Genomic DNA, 17,733 nt, shown 5'->3' with positions numbered 1-17,733 from the left:
GACTAAGAGATTTTATATTTTTAAGACAGAAAGTTGGCAAGCTAGGGAGAAAGGAGAAGCCAGCCCTTTCAACAGAGAACATATGTAGCCAACAACGCTTAAGGGGCTCTGTGCTCCAAGGAGAGTGGGTCTTTCCAAGAGAAGAACAAAACCGCTAGCTGTACCTAGAATCTTAATTACTATGATGACTTCATTTGGATTACCTTAGAATAAGCAGCATTTGATCAAATACATCACAAAACAGTTTGCTAAAAATTAGTTCATGGGGAATTCCGTGGCGGTCCAGCGGTTAGGACTTGGGGCTCTCACTGCTGGGGCCCGGGGCTCAATCCCTCGTTGGGGCACTAAGATCTCGCTAAGCCAGACATGCAGCCCCCCCACCAAAAAAAGTCCATCAAAGTGTGATTATAGTATCCAGAAATACTTCCTAATAAAAGAAAAAAAATCAGAGTATACAGCATTGCGATTTTCAGAATACATAATTTGGTGTTTTATTATTTATATGGTCTTTAAGAGATTCACTACTTTCACCACCAATTAGTTCTCTTAATAATTTTATTTTGTGTAGATACAAATAAACATGTTTTAGATTTAAGGATTTCAGTTTCCCCCACCACATAAGAACACTCTCCATGGGGACAATCTTGTTTTACCTCACCTGCCAAAAATGGCATTTGATAATAGACATAGCTCGGTAGAAAAGGCAAACGTTACTTATAAGTAACTATTCAATTACAATTATGAGAAAACTTAAGAGCTGGCTACTTATACCCAGTCCCCTGAAAAATAACAATCATAACAATAATAGTAATAATAGCTACCGTTTATTGAGCTTTACTGTGTTCCAGGTACTGTGCTAAGGGCTTAAAGGGGATTATGCCATTTAATCCTCAAAGCCCTATGAATACTACTGTCAGCCCAATTTCCAGAGAAGAAAATGGAGGCTTAGAGAAGTACTGTCTCAAAAGCCACAGAATTGGGGAACAGTGGAGCCAAGACTACAACGCAGGCAGTCTGCCTTGGAACCCCTGCTCTTAATCACTGCTGCAAGCTACAAGGACTCAAAGAACTCAAACAGAAGTCCCCCCCATTCCCAGTTATCTTCATAAAATAGTGTTAAAAAGTGAAAGATGTAAATGAAAAAGGCCAAAAAAACCTCTGGTTATCCTACTATGGGGGGAAAACACCAAAACCCAAAAAACCCTGTAATATTTGATGTTACTTTTCTTTTTTTTTTTTTTTTTTTTTTTGCGGTACACAGGCCTCTCACTGTTGTGGCCTCTCCCGTTGCGGAGCACAGGCTCCGGACACGCAGGCTCAGCGGCCATGCCTCACGGGCCTAGCTGCTCCACGGCATGCGGGATCTTCCCGGACCGGGGCACGAACCCACGTCCCCTGCATCGGCAGGCGGACTCTCAACGACTGCACCACCAGGGAAGCCCTAATGTTACTTTTCTTAATCAAGAAAACAAAATGCCATAGCATACAGCTCAGAGAAAGTCATATAATAAAAGTACCAAGAAACAAAATAAATAAAAATGTATATATAGCATCATTAGGCTCACTTTAGTCTAAATAAATATAGAATATCCCAGTCAAGAAATAAGTAATTCTTGAGAAGTTAAAAACTTAAAGAGAAACAATATATCTTCATGTAATATTTTATTTACTGATCTCTCTGAAACATGCCAAAATTCATATGGCTAATGGAACTTTCCATGTTAAAACGCTGGTCAACACAACAAATCCCTAACAAAAAATATTTTAATGTAAGAATCAACATGTGAACATTATATTCAGGTGGTAAAACTCAGGTTACAAATATAAGATAAATATCAAATAATATCATACTTCTGATTTAATGGAGAACAGTTGTGAGAGTCATGCTTAACACCTTGGTTAAGTAATGAGAGAAATGGGTTGGGGTGTCAGAGAGGTATGCAAAAATTTAAGAGTTCAAATAATCCTTAGCCCTTCTGAGAAAATATAGATGGCAAATATGTGGTAAATATTCCTGTAATATGGTGGTTTTGATCCATTAGTGAGCATTCTGTTCATGCATTTAAAGTAACAGCAGATGTTTCTGGGCATGAAAATTAGATTCAAAGTTAGTCTTTGCTCAACAAGTTAATGATACTATGAATCCCTTATATTTAAAAATATAGTTTAAATTTGTAAAGTTTAAGGTAAAGCATACTTGTTTTCATAGTTATCTTTAGATATAATTGAGACTACACTACCATATATAATCAGCTATACTGCTGTGCACAGTTAATTCCAGTTACCGTATTTTATATTTGCTGGTCATCAACAGCACAAAATTTATGCTCCAAAAGAAATACATCAATCCAGCAAAATGGTTCCATTTAATTTTTCTTTTAAAGACAGACTAACTAAATTTAAGGAAGAACTGGCTTTTCTTGATATCTCATTTCCAAATTACTGATACAAACTTACCAGAGAGTAATTATTTATTTTGCCTAACATCAAACAATCTGCAAAAAGTTTCCAAGATAGAGCCATTCCTTGTTCCATTTCCAAAAATAAATAAAAGTTTTCTAACTGAAAGCATTTACAGTCCTAGCTCTCTAAAGTAAACATTAAAAAATAAAGTACAAAAAATGATCTCTTGGCTTCTGAATAGCCCACTTAGTTACATGAAGTATTTTCTGTCCCAACACTTTCTCAAATTCAAAAGATATTTACTTCCTAGGAACATGATAGTTTTCATTTCAAACCATTCAGTCTGTTTCCATGGCAACACTGCGGGATTCCTTGGCCACCATAAGTCGCATTAGTTGACTGTGGAATTTCTCAATCTTCTTTACATCTTGAGCTTGGTCTGTTCTATACACCAGACACTGTCAGAAATTTTAAAAGCACACATTAACTATGTAAAACTAGATTATCAATGACGTAGCAAACGTATGCTTGGATAAAATTTTGAGTCTTTTCCTACCACTGTTTTGCTCTACTTCCTCTGGAGGTCATACTAAAGAAATTACATTCAAGTTTCCAAGTCCCCAACAATTACATTCCTTAAGTTTAGTATTTATAATATTTCAAATGCCACTGCTGTGGTTAAAAAACAAACAACTCTATTAGAAGCTTCTCAAAAATGACCAGTTGAATAACATATTCAAATTCTGCCATGGTCTGATGAGAAGACTTCAAGATTGGAATTAGATATTTTCTCCCTGGGATCTGGTCATAAATGATTGAGTTACAGTGGGAAAAGCATATAAATCTTAGGATCCCTTTCTCTATTTGTGAAATGGGAGGGGGGGAGGGTTAATGATAATTTAAAAAAAATCTGGAATCCCTTGCTTACTGCTGGTTGCTACCTAAATCAAACGAGATAAATCTATTCAACCTTGATTTTCTGACATTACTTATAATTTTTAAACCAAACCAAATTCTTCCTTGCTATAAATTCAATTCTTCATTAGATACTTAAGATCTGTTTATCGTTGGCCATAAAACCATTTGTTCTAGAATCTTCAAAATTATCCAATTTAAGCTGGCAGTCTTTTTTTCATCTTGTAACACTGATTCATTTTTCTTTAGCCCATCTTAGATTCACGTGAGTTTTAAACAATGGGAACTTCATGATCCTACAGTAATATTCATCAACTTAAGTACTTTGGAGTTCAACCCCATCATGCCCAACTGATCTGAATTCATACAGCCTTTAAATCACTTGCTTAAAAAATTTTATCCACGCATTGTACAAATTTGTCTAACAATTTTGTAAAGCGGCCATAATCATCTCCACCGTTCCAATTTTAGTATATGTTCTGTAGAAGAAAAAATACCTTCTCACTACAGTTTAGTGAGAAGAACAAACACCTTCTCATTAAAATACACAGAAAGATTTTAGGTCCACAGAAGACAATATTATAAATCAGTCATGGCACTGGAAAAAAATGATGCATAAATGGGACTATAAAAAAGTCAAAGCTCCATGACGATAATAATGAAGTCTAAGATGAGTTTTGTGAAGGAATTATTAGCCATTAAAATGAATTACTGAAGTATACAAACTTTTCTTTAAGAATCATTAGAAAACAAATTTTTATGTTGGAGTTGATTCATATATTTACTGTTTAGGAGGATGGGTTTGATTGTATCTTTGGTCCCTCCTAGACATGGACTAGTTCACAGTAGTTTTAAGAAAGGGGACAAAAAGTATTTTTCATATTTAGATCTTGTCACAGGAATCATCAACTTTAAATAAAGTTCTTTCCAATACTGCTTACCATGAATCCTTTAACTATATTTAATCATTACCAGAGGCAAAAAGTCATCATCTGGAGATAAAGCCTCTTGTATTGAATTCAATTCTGCATTTTCCTCTATTTTTAAAGCAGGATATACCAATTTCTCTTCAGTAGATACATCTATTCACTCTGCGACAATCGTAAGTAAAATTTTTCTCAGTGTGAATGCTCAAGATTCAAGTATACATTTACTGAATCTACTAAGTGCAGGCACTAGTGCTAGGCACTTCCACATATTTCATTTACACTCCACAACAACCCAACTGCGTAAGCAGACTATCACTGTGGTACTTCGTAGACAAGAAAATTATGGCCCCCAAAGCCAAAACTTTTGGCCTGAACTTTCCCCAGGATGAAATGCTGGTAGATGGCTAAGCTTAGGATTCAGATCTCTTGAATCTAGGTTTAGCACAATAGAGCTCAATTTATTCTTCCTTTTCCACATTTTCACAGTTACTTCACCAAACTCAATTGGTTCTTGGAAGACATGGTAATCATTAAAAGATCTGACTTCATACAACCTCACAATGGAAACCTGAACAAAAATATAGTAAAATATATGACCAAAAAGTCATTTTTAAAGTCACTATTAAATTTTTTAAAGAATTAATCCATTAAAAAAAAGTGTTTGCTAAGTACCCTCTGGGTCAGGACACCATGCTAGTCACTACAAATACTGGTAAGAATATTACTGATCCATCTTTATTTTGAAGCTCACAATCTATTAAAAGTCCAATGTGATAAGACAATTGTGACACAGCACAAAAAGAGGCAGAAATAAAAGTAAGAGATGAAGCAATCCTTTTGAGCTGGGTTTTGAAAGATAAGCAGCAGGTTTGTCACACTGGGGCAGGGGTAGGATTCAATATTACAGAGATGGAAACAGACTGTTCAAAAGCACAGAGGCCGGGCTTCCCTGGTGGCGCAGTGGTTGAGAATCCGCCTGCCAATGCAGGGGTCACGGGTTCATGCCCCGGTCCAGGAAGATCCCACAATCCACGGAGCAGCTGGGCCCATGAGCCATGGCCGCTGAGCCTGCGCGTCCAGAGCCTGTGCTCCACAGCGGGAGAGGCCACAACAGTGAGAGGCCCGTGTGCCACACAAAAAAAAAAAAAAAAAAAAAAAAAAGCGCAGAGGCCTAAGACATCATGGCATATGAAAGGAGCCCTTAAGTAACACTGAAAAACGAAGATTAGACAGGATATGAGGGTGGAATTTACATTATGAGTGATGAGAAGCCACTAAAGATTTTTTTTTGGCCACTAAAGATTTTTAAGCAGGGTAGTAACAACCAAATTTGCATTTTTAGAAATCACTCCGGCAGGGCAGCATAGGACGACTAAAGGATGAACTGGAAGCAGGGACACAGTTAGAGCCTATTCTACTAGTCCAGGTGAGTGACATTGAGTCCTTAAAGTTAAGAGGTTAGCAGTCAAGATGGAGAGTTCATGGCAGAAAATGAGATGAGGGAGCTTGAATCAATAATTCACAAATGCCCAGCAAAATGTATGGAACTTATCGGAGGATCAAAATACAAGTTTTTCAAATGAAGGAATAGTTAATGTGAGAATGAGGGAAAGGAAGGGACCAAAGATGATCCCCAGGTTTCTGAGCAAGTAACAGAGAAAAAACAGGAAGAGCCAGTTTGATAAGATATGATGAGTTCCATTCTAGACAGGCTAATGTTAACGAGTAGAGGAGGCAGGATGCTCAACTTAGAGCTAGTCAGGAAGCCAAAAGAAAAATATGACCTAAAGGTACAAAATTGGAAACAGACAGATACAGGCAGTACTGGACTTAATGGGTTGGTCCAGAAGTGGTATGAAAAGATCAAGAACAGAATCCTGGAGAAACCAATATTTATGGGGGCACATCAGTGGAATAATTAGCAAAGAGGAATGAAACAGAAAAACAAGATAAAATGGAGCACAGATGCCAAAATAATAATTTCTACAAGAAGTGGTTTTCTCAGAAGCAGCCAGGAGGTCACATAAAATATGAACTGCTGAGCCTACTGGGTTTGAAAATAAAGGGGCTGCTGCTGAGCTCTCACCAAGAGCAGTCTGAGTGGAAGACTTCATGCAGAAACCAGATGGCAGAGGGGTAAGGAATGAATGGGGTGTGAGGAACAGACAGTGAGCAGACAGGGAAGGTCAGAAATACAATTATAGAGCCTATAACTTGTGTTCAAATCCATTATTTACTTCTCACACACGTATAAAGAAACCTTCACTCCTCATATCCACTTTTGGTCTCTACGTTCCTCTTGCTTAGGGTCCGAAGACAGCAGTTATTAAACTACACTTAACATACTGCATTAATGAAGTAAGTTGAATTATCTTTCCAAGTGCCTATAAAAATAGCTTCCAGGGGCTAATGGCAGACTCTGGGAGGGTTCACGCCAAGGAGTACTTCCCAGAACTTCTGCTGCCAGTGTCCTTGTTCCCATGGTGAGCCACAGCCACTGCCCGCCTCTGCAGGAGACCCTCCAACACTAGCAGGTTGGGAAGCCCGACGTGGGGCTGAGAACCTTCACTCCAGTGGGTGGACTTCTGTGAGGGAATAACTGAATTGTTAAGGTTAAGATCCAAGGATGAAACAGAGAATTTGCTTCATGTCCTGACACTGAATGAAGTCTTGACTATGCACCAAATCAACTCCCAAGCTTTGCTCTGTGAAGCACTGTGGTTCAAAAAGATAGTAATAGAGCCGTGTGGACGAAAAGGCTCTTGGTGCTCCAGCCAGGAGTCAGTGCTGTGCCTCTGAGGTGGGAGAGCTGGTCCACAAGAGACCTCCTAGCTCCAAGCAATATCAAACGGCAAAAATCTCCCAGAGATCACCATCTCAACACCAACACCCAGCTTCACTCAACAACCAGCAAGCTACAGTTCTGGATACCCTATGCCAAACAACTAGCAAGACAGGAACACAACTCCACCCATTAGCAGAGAGGCTGCCTAAAATCAAAGTAAGTCCACAGACACCCCAAAACACACCACCAGATGTGGACCTGCCCACCAGAAAGACAAGATCCAACCTCATCCACCAGAACACAGGCACTAGTCCCCTCCACCAGGAAGCCTACACAACCCACTGAACCAACTTTAGCCACTGGGGACAGACACCAAAAACAACGGGAACTACGAACCTGCAGTCTGCAAAAAGGAGACCCCAAACACAGTAAGATAAGCAGTATGAGAAAGACAGAAAATGAGAAGACAGAAAAACACACAGCAGATGAAGGAGCAAGATAAAAACTCACCAGACCTAACAAATGAAGAGGAAATAGGTAGTCTACCTGAAAAAGAATTCAGAATAATGATAGTAAAGATGATCCAAAATCTTGGAAAGAGAATAGACAAAATGCAAGAAACATTTAACGGACCTAGAAGAACTAAAGATGAAACAAGCAACAATGAACACCACAATAAATGAAATTAAAAATGCTCTAGAAGGGATCAATAGCAGAATAACTGAGGCAGAAGAACGGATAAGTGACCTGGAAGATAAAATAATGGAAATAACTACTGCAGAGCAAAATAAAGAAAAAAGAGTGAAAAGAACTGAGGACAGTCTCAGAGACCTCTGGGACAACATTAAACCCACCAACATTCGAATTATAGGGGCCCCATAAGAAGAAGAGAAAAAGAAAGGGACTGAGAAAGTAGTTGAAGAGATTATAGTTGAAAACTTCCCTAATATGGGAAAGGAAATAGTTAATCAAGTCCAGGAAGCACAGAGAGTCCCATACAGGATAAATCCAAGGAGAAACATACCAAGACACATATTAATCAAACTGTCAAAAATTAAATACAAAGAAAACATATTAAAAGCAGCAAGGGAAAAACAACAAATAACACACAAGGGAATCCCCATAAGGTTAACAGCTGATCTTTCAGCAGAAACTGTGCAAGCCAGAAGGGAGTGGCAGGACATATTTAAAGTGATGAAGGAGAAAAACCTACAACCAAGATTCTCTACCCAGTAAGGATCTCATTCAGATTTGATGGAGAAATTAAAACCTCTAGAGACAAGCAAAAGCTGAGAGAGTTCAGCACCACCAAACCAGCTTTACAACAAATGCTAAAGGAAGGAACTTCTCTAGGCAAGAAACACAAGAGAAGGAAAAGACCTACAATAACAAACCCAAAACAATTAAGAAAATGGGAATAGGAATATACATATTGATAATTACCTTAAATGTAAATGGATTAAATGCTCCCACCAAAAGACACAGACTGGCTGAATGGATACAAAAACAAGACCCATATATATGCTGTCTACAAGAGACCCACTTCAGACCTAGGGACACATACAGACTGAAAGTGAGGGGATGGAAAACGATATTCCATGTAAATGGAAACCAAAAGAAAGCTTGAGTAGCAATTCTCATATCAGTCAAAATAGACTTTAAAATAAAGACTATTAGAAGAGACAAAGAAGTACACTACATAATGACCAAGGGATCGATCCAAGAAGAAGATATAACAATTGTAAATATTTATGCACCCAACATAGGAGCACCTCAATACATAAGGCAAATACTAACAGCCATAAAAGGGGAAATCGACAGTAACACATTCATAGTAGGGGACTTTAACACCCCACTTTCACCAATGGACAGATCATCCAAAATGAAAATAAATATGGAAACACAAGCTTTAAATGATACGTTAAACAAGATGGACTTACTTGATATTTATAGGACATTCCATCCAAAAACAACAGAATACACATTTTTCTCAAGTGCTCATGGAACATTCTCCAGGATAGATCATATCTTGGGTCACAAATCAAGCCTTGGTAAATTTAAGAAAATTGAAATCGTATCAAGTATCTTTTCCGACAACAACGCTATGAGACTAGATATCAATTACATGAAAAGATCTGTAAAAAATACAAACACATGGAGGCTAAACAATACACTACTTAATAACGAAGTGATCACTGAGGAAATCAAAGAGGAAATAAAAAAAATACCTAGAAACAAATGACAATGGAGACACGACGACCCAAAATCTATGGGATGCAGCAAAAGCAGTTCTAAGAAGGAAGTTTATAGCAATACAATCCTACCTTAAGAAACAGGAAACATCTCTAATAAACAACCTAACCTTGAACCTAAAGCAATTAGAGAAAGAAGAACAAAAAAACCCCAAAGGTAGCAGAAGGAAAGAAATCATAAAGATCAGATCAGAAATAAATGAAAAAGAAATGAAGGAAATGATAGCAAAGATCAATAAAACTAAAAGCTGGTTCTTTGAGAAGATAAACAAAATTGATAAACCATTAGCCAGACTCATCAAGAAAAAAAGGGAGAAGACTCAAATCAATAGAATTAGAAATGAAAAAGGAGAATAACTGACACTGCAGAAATACAAAAGATCATGAGAGATTACTACAAGCAAATCTATGCCAATAAAACGGACAACCTGGAAGAAATGGACAAATTCTTAGAAATGCACAACCTGCCGAGACTGAGCCAGGAATAAATAGAAAATATGAACAGACCAATCACAATCACTGATATTGAAACTGTGATTAAAAATCTTCCAACAAAAGCCCAGGACCAGATGGCTTCACAGGAGAATTCTATCAAACATTTAGAGAAGAGCTAACACCTATCCTTCTCAAACTCTTCCAAAATATAGCAGAGGGAGGAACACTCCCAAACTCATTCTACGAGGCCACCATCACCCTGATACCGAAACCAGACAAGGATGTCACAAAGAAAGAAAACTACAGGCCAATATCACTGATGAACATAGATGCAAAAATCCTCAACAAAATACTAGCAAACAGAATCCAAGAGCACATTAAAAGGATCATACACCATGATCAAGTGGGGTTTATTCCAGCAATGCAAGGATTCTTCGGTATACGCAAATCAACGTGATACTAACTGAAGGAGAAAAACCATATGATCATCTCAATAGATGCAGAGAAAGCTTTTGACAAAATTCAACACCCATTTATGATAAAAACCCTGCAGAAAGTAGGCACAGAGGGAACTTTCCTCAACATAATAAAGGCCATATACGACAAACCCACAGCCAACATCATCCTCAATGGTGAAAAACTGAAAGCATTTCCACTAAGATCAGAAACAAGACAAGGTTGCCCACTCTCACCACTCTTATTCAACAGTTTTGGAAGTTTTAGCCACAGCAATCAGAGAAGAAAAGGAAATAAAGGAATCCAAATCGGAAAAGAAGTAAAGCTGTCACTGTTTGAAGATGACATGATACTATACACAGAAAATCCTAAAGATGCTACCAGAAAACTACTAGAGCTAATCAATGAATTTGATAAAGTAGCAGGATACAAAATTAATGCACACAAATCTCTGGCATTCCTATACACTAATGATGAAAAATCTGAAAGTGAAATCAAAAAAACACTCCCATTTACCACTGCAACAAAAAGAATAAAATATCTAGGAATAAACCTACCTAAGGAGACAAAAGACTTGTATGCAGAAAATTATAAGACACTGATAAAAGAAATTAAAGATGATACAAATAGATGGAGAGATATACCATGTTCTTGGATTGGAAGAATCAACATTGTGAAAATGACTCTACTACCCAAAGCAATCTACAGATTCAATGCAATCCCTATCAAACTACCACTGGCATTTTTCTCAGAACTAGAACAAAAAAATATCACAATTTGTATAGAAACACAAAAGACCCCGAATAGCCAAAGCAATCTTGAGAACGAAAAACGGAGCTGGAGGAATCAGGCTCCCTGACTTTAGACTATACTACAAAGCTACAGTAATCAAGACAGTATGGTACTGGCACAAAAACAGAAAGATAGATCAATGGAACAGGATAGAAAGCCCAGAGATAAACCCACATACATATGGTCACCTTATCTTTGATAAAGGAGGCAGGAGTGTACAGTGGAGAAAGGACAGCCTCTTCAATAAGTGGTGCTGGGAAAACTGGACAGGTACATGTAAAAGTATGAGATTAGAACACTCCCTAACACCATACACAAAAATAAACTCAAAATGGATTAAAGACCTAAATGTAAGGCCACTTTCAAACTCTTAGAGGAAAACATACGCAGAACACTCTATGACATAAATCACAGCAAGATCCTTTTTGACCCACCTCCTAGAGAAATGGAAATAAAAACAAAAATAAACAAATGGGACCTAATGAAACTTGAAAGCTTTTGCACAGCAAAGGAAACCATAAACAAGACCAAAAGACAACCCTCAGAATGGGAGAAAATTTTTGCAAATGAAGCAACTGACAAAGGATTAATCTCTAAATTTACAAGCAGCCCATGCAGCTCAATAACAAAAAACCAAACAACCCAATCCAAAAATGGGCAGAAGACCTAAATAGACATTTCTCCAAAGAAGATATACAGATTGCCAACAAACACATGAAAGAATGCTCAACATCATTAATCATTAGAGAAATGCAAATCAAAACTACAATGAGATATCATCGGTCAGAATGGCCATCATCAAAAAATCTAGAAACAATAAATGCTGGAGAGGGTGTAGAGAAAAGGGAACACTCTTGCACTGCTGGTGGGAATGTGAATTGGTACAGCCACTATGGAGAACAGTATGCAGGTTCCTTAAAACACTACAAATAGAAATACCATACGAGCCAGCAATCCCACTACTGGGTATATACCCTGAGAAAACCATAATTCAAAAAGAGTCATGTACCAAAATGTTCATTGCAGCTCTATTTACAATAGCCAGGAGATGGAAACAACCTAAGTGTCCATCATCGGATGAATGGATAAAGAAGATGTGGTACATATATACAATGGAATATTACTCTGCCATAAAAAGAAAGGAAATTGAGTTATTTGTAGTGAGGTGGATGGACCTAGAGTCTGTCATACAGAGTGAAGTAAGTCAGAAAGAGAAAGACAAATACCATATGCTAACACATATATATTAAATCTGAGAAAAATAAAATGTCATGAAGAACCTAGGCGTAACGACGGGAATAAAGACACAGACCTGCTAGAGAATGGACTTGGGGATATGGGGAGAGGGAGGGGTGAGCTGTGAAAGGGTGAGAGAGTGGCATGGACATGTATACACTACCAAACGTAAAATAGATAGCTAGTGGGAAGCAGCCTCATAGCACAGGGAGATCAGCTTGGTGCTTTGTGACCACCTAGAGGGGTGGGATGCAGAGGGTGGGAGGGAGGGAGATGGAAGAGGGAAGAGATATGGGAACATACGTATACGTATAACTGATTCACTTTGTTATAAAGCAGAAACTAACACACCATTGTAAAGCAATGATACTCCAATAAAGATGTTAAAAAAAAAAAAGCTTCTAGACCAAGGTTCTTGACTTGGGAATGAAATGTGAAATAAGCATCCTAATGGGTGACCTGCATAAATTCTATGTAAATAATTTCAAACAAATGGTTAACTCAAACAAATCTGAAAGTATGCAACAAATAAAAATGTATACTTACAACTAAATCATCTGTTACTTTAATACACAAACTCCCATCAGAATGCCTATATTTGAGAACCACACGTGCCTGAAATAAAAATACATATTTAGAAACAGTGAAGTCAGAAGACATTTCTCATAAATAATTTAGTCTTCAGGTGGGCTAAAATGGATCCTTTTAGAATTAATAGCCAAAACATCTAAAGGCACCTTTACTGTAAACTTATTATTGAAATGCGGGAAAACAGGATTTTGTTCATTTCTATTGCTACAATTTTTTTAAGACTTAAAATAGTTGGGTATTTTATTTTCAGCCACTTTGAAGAGATGTACTGAAAATTCCCAAGACACATCCATATTCAGAGAGCCTGTGAGACTCTTAAGGTGGTCTGGCATTTCTTGCCAGTCAGAATAATATACTGAAGGGTATTCACAGCTTGCCACCTCAACGTATACCACTTGGGCATAAGGAATGTTTTGAGCTGCAGGCGATTAGCTCTCTGCCCTTTCTGGCCAAAAGCAGGACATAAATTAACCTTTGTAAAGGTGACATAAGTTTCCAGTTGTAAAGGTGTTTCCCTCTCCCTGGGAAAAGAGAACAAGGTTTGTTCCCTAACAAACCTTACTAAACAACTCTTATTTCCCATACATTTCCTAGTCACCTTCTCACAACTTACCCCCTCCCAGAAGCCCCAAACCTCTTTTCCTTTGTCCAGCCTCTTTCCCACCCTTTGTTAAGATGGCATATAGGTCCCAAATTCCTCAGGTCACATTTCTTTGTGAACTTCTGTGCTATGTATGTTTCTACCTGTTAATTTGCAGAGCCCCAGTCATAACACCTAAGAGAGTAAAGGAGAAAGTTTTTTCTCCCCTACAATACCAACACACCTAGCCACAGATGAATGATAGGCAAAGAAGGGGGAAAAAATAGCAGAAATGGCTAGTTTAGTTCAAATCCATTCCCCAGGAAAGAGCACTGCAGTCGCAATTCATACCTTCCATTTTCCCATGGCTCTCAGGAGGTGGACTCAGGCTAAGTTACTCAGCAAAATCACATCTTTATCGTGATGGCACAACATGATGTCTCCATCAACAACTTTCTAAATCCAGAATAACTCCTATACTGAGTGCCATGCTACACAGCACTTTTTGTTGTTTGGTATTCTACAGTTAGGAAGCCAAGAAAATGATTTAGGTATTACAATATTCCAATAAAAGAAGACATCTCCCAATAGAGTTTACAACTTCCATGAACATTATTTTTACTACTTTAAATGATGGATTCAAAAGTGTACTGCAGCAGAGTCAAGTTTCTTGTTAACCAAAATAAACAACTCTTCTTTAGTTTTAGCTAGCTGTTTTAAAAAGTGCTAAGTATCTATAAGCCAAAACAGGAACATAATTTTAAAATGGTTACAATGTAGCACAGGACCCTCAAGACAATTCTGGAAACTAGATAAAAAGGGCTATTAGAGCTTTTCCTACAGCTTTTCCCATTATGCTCTCTGCTCTCCTGGGATTGCAAAAACAAAAGTCATACCACCCTGAGATTTGTCTTGGTGAGGGAGGAAAGGGAACGCACCAAGCGCTTAAGTAGGTATAAATAAAGACAACTAGGTTAAGTACCTTTAGACTACCTAACTGATTCTATTTATTGAGCTACTAAATTCAGTTTTACGTATTTAAAAAAATTCAGTCCTCCAGAAATAAAAGGAAACTGAAACTAAAAAATATACTAAGCATGACAACTACGTAAAGTTTTAACTCTCACTTAAAAGAATACTCAATGGCGAGTAGAAAGGAGAATTAAAAGGTCTGTGGTACTACAAGAGACTCCATTTTGTAACTTAGGGAGCCCCTAAGTTACCATGTCAGATGCCACTAAGAGAGAAAAAGAAATCAAGGTTCTTGCTTCCTTAGGAACTTTGAATTTAACCAAGCAAAATAATCAAAACATAAGACAAATAAATTAAGCCCTATAAAGGCACATACAGGTAAAATGTTAAAAGAGAATGCAAGTAATTTAGATTGGGAGAAGGGGAAGTGTAAAAAGGCTTTATGGAGATGGCTTCAGAAATGCATTTTTTTTTCTTTTACGGAAGAAGTTAGGAGAAAAGCTGAAGTGGCAGTCTGAAGATATGATACATTATGTAGCTTCATGAGACTAGGGCTGAGTATGGCGGAAATGGTGGAAGACAAAGCCAGCAAGACTGGAGAGAGGGTCAGACTGGAGACTGGGAGTCCAGATGCGTACCAGCAATCAATGAAGAACCAGGTTTAAAGCAGGAAACTGAGAATTCAAGTTTTGTGTTTTAGATAGCTGTGGTATGAGAGTGGTCCAGAAATAATGCCATCTTCAGTTAGAGCAGATGCAACAGAGAATGGTAAAAGGTGACAGATGTAATCAACAGGGAGAGAAGACAGAATTCTGTAAAACAGATCCCAAAGAGTTCTGACAAAATTTATTTTCTTTTTTAGTCCCAGCAGCATGGACCGGTAGAAATAGCATGAACATGGGGTTTAGAGACGTGGGTTCAAATTTTAGCTTCATTTCTTAGAGACTAAGCAAATCATTTAGTGTATCTAAGATTGTTTATTCATCTACCTCAAGGAGCTGTCTTAATTCTTCACATAAATTATACAAATAAATATATATATAAAATGTCTGTCACATACAAGGTACTCAATATAACTGTCAGTATCTCCCCACTCATCCCCTCACCTTCCAATCAAAAAAATCACTAGTTTTTAACTAGTGCAAGGCTATCATAAGAATGCACAAGTTTTTAGGCCACTGGAATTTTCTGATTGGGGAAAGAGCTCAAAGATTCTCGCTCTCTTGCCTATACTAGACATGCCTTGTTCACAGCAATGCTCTATAATTGCCATTTTATTTTCATTTTCCCTAAGAATGACCACATTCTTAAAATATGATTACTCTTGATATGAATTTGTATTTATTTTTACTACCTTTTCAAATATTTTTAGTTTACACTGTGGGTACTTCTGGACAAAAATCCTGTATTGTCCTCATGGTGTACTGCTTAAAGAAACAGATGGCCCTACAAACAAAATCTACCAAATGGAGGAGCCAGAAATTGTGTCATAAACAAAGTACTCAATTTCAAAAATATCTGACTCATTTCATAATTTGTTATTATTACATCTTTGTGTTGCAAAGAATGAAACTAAGAATGTTTTACAGCTTCTTATTACTTATCTAGGTCTAAAAAGCTAGCAGGATTTTTTTTTTTTTTTTCTGGCTGCATTGGGTCTTCATTGCGGTGTGCGGGCTTCTCATTGCAGTGGCTTCTCATGTTGTGAAGCAGGGCTCTGGGCGCGCGGGCTTCAGTAGTTGCAGTACGTGGGCTCAGTAGTTGTGGCTCAGGGCCTTACCTGCTCCTCGGCATGTGGGATCTTCCCGGACCAGGGATGGAACCCATGTCCCCTTCATTGGCAGGAAGATTCTTAATCACTGCGCTACCGGGGAAGTCCCGCTAGCAAAATTTCTAATTAACAGGGAGCTGCTTCAAATATTATTTAGATGACAATAAAATAAATAAAAACCTGAGAGGAAGAAAACTCAAGACCCAAATGCTATATTCTCATCCTTGCGACTTCTTTGCTTTTTAATAATAAGCTAACCTCTGACACTCACTTACTATAATTTTTGCGGGGGCCATGCATGAATTACAGGGATCCATGGGCCCTCTAAAATTGTTTACAAACTTCTACGTACAAGTGGATTTTTCTGAGAAAAGGGTGCAAGCATCTCATGTTCTCAAAAAGGCACTGACCTCCAAAAGATTAAGAACCACTACGCTAATGGCTGTAGATGCCTCCAAACTGGGGTCTTTCCAAAATTTCTCTGCGGTGGCAGAAAAACATAACCGTTTTATCTTACACGAGGTAGTACGGAACAAGGGCACCAAAACAGCTGAGGGACAGAAGGCCGAAACTGCAGGGGGAGGAGCCCTGCCCTTAGAGACACGTAAACCAACGGCAGCCATAAGGGATGTTCAGGGATTGGGGGCGGAGGAAGGTTACCTAAGGGCCCTGAAATGACCCCGATCTTGCCCGTTTCAGGGCTTCATCGGGCCGTTAATAAGGGAGGAACAAGCGGACTTGGCGGGGTCCGTCTCTCCTCACTCACAGCACCTACTAGGATGCTGGAGAAGCTTCGGAGGCCGAGCGGACGGCAGAGGAGTTATCCTGACCGGGGGCTGGGACAGAGGCACTGGCCCCTCCAGTGATTTACCTTCATAGGGTCTGCGAGGTAGAGCTTCTCCGCTGCGCGACTGAACTCCTCCCAGGTCTGGTACTGCGGCATCGTGGGCCCGCGGCAGAACAGGAGAGGGAGGCAAAGCTACAGACCTGAGGCGACGCGACGCGGCCCACCGACCTCCCTACCTCTCGCAGCCACCTACTGCGGCAAAGTCCCAGCCGCTCAACGATGGTGGCGCCTCTTCGCACCAACGCCTCGTTCCATTGGACGGCCCGGACCGCCCTCGCCCAATGGAAAGGAGGGATGTTGCCAAGTAGGAGGTGGAGCCCCGAGCGTGTGGCTCTGGGAGCTGGTCCAGAGAAGTGGAGAGCGAGGAAACGATGGAGGTTGCCACAGCGTCCCCTATGGGACTGGAGGAGAATCTGTCCCGCTGTTCTTTGGGCTGGACTCCAATGGTAAAGCCTAAGTTTCTTCAGCAAACATTGAGCGGCTTAGTGATAAGCGCTGGAGCTACAAGAATGGAGACATTAGGGTCCAGCTGTCACACCTACAGCTTAGTAAAAGCGAGAGGAGACATAAACACAAGAATGCAACCGAAAACTTTATGTGATGGATATTTATGTCGGGTTAGTAGAACACAAAGGAAGAGTGATCACGTGTGGGTGGGGGGATGCTATAGTGATGGCACAAGCCGAATCTAGATAAACATGGTGGATGTCCAACAGGTGGGCAAGGCAGGACAGGATATCTAGGCCCACTTTAGATCTGTAGTGTATTT

General features: G+C 39.0%; 1 protein-coding gene across 1 annotated transcript; it reads right to left on the bottom strand.

Annotated features, from left to right (window-relative positions):
* Positions 1–1,645: 1,645 nt before the first annotated feature.
* SRP9 (signal recognition particle 9) lies at positions 1,646–17,211 on the bottom strand. The gene is made up of 3 exons (XM_060142054.1): positions 16,989–17,211; positions 12,750–12,818; positions 1,646–2,861 (listed from the first exon to the last, which is right to left on the bottom strand). The coding sequence occupies exons 1-3, from the start codon at positions 17,058–17,060 to the stop codon at positions 2,742–2,744; spliced, it is 261 nt and encodes an 86-aa protein (XP_059998037.1). The 5' UTR covers positions 17,061–17,211; the 3' UTR covers positions 1,646–2,741.
* Between the last annotated feature and the right edge of the window lie 522 nt (positions 17,212–17,733).

Source organism: Lagenorhynchus albirostris, chromosome 2 (genome assembly GCF_949774975.1).
Source record: "Lagenorhynchus albirostris chromosome 2, mLagAlb1.1, whole genome shotgun sequence".
Taxonomy (NCBI): domain Eukaryota; kingdom Metazoa; phylum Chordata; class Mammalia; order Artiodactyla; family Delphinidae; genus Lagenorhynchus; species Lagenorhynchus albirostris.
The sequence above is the reverse complement of the archived record's forward strand: the minus strand, read 5'-3'. Positions and strand labels throughout refer to the sequence as shown.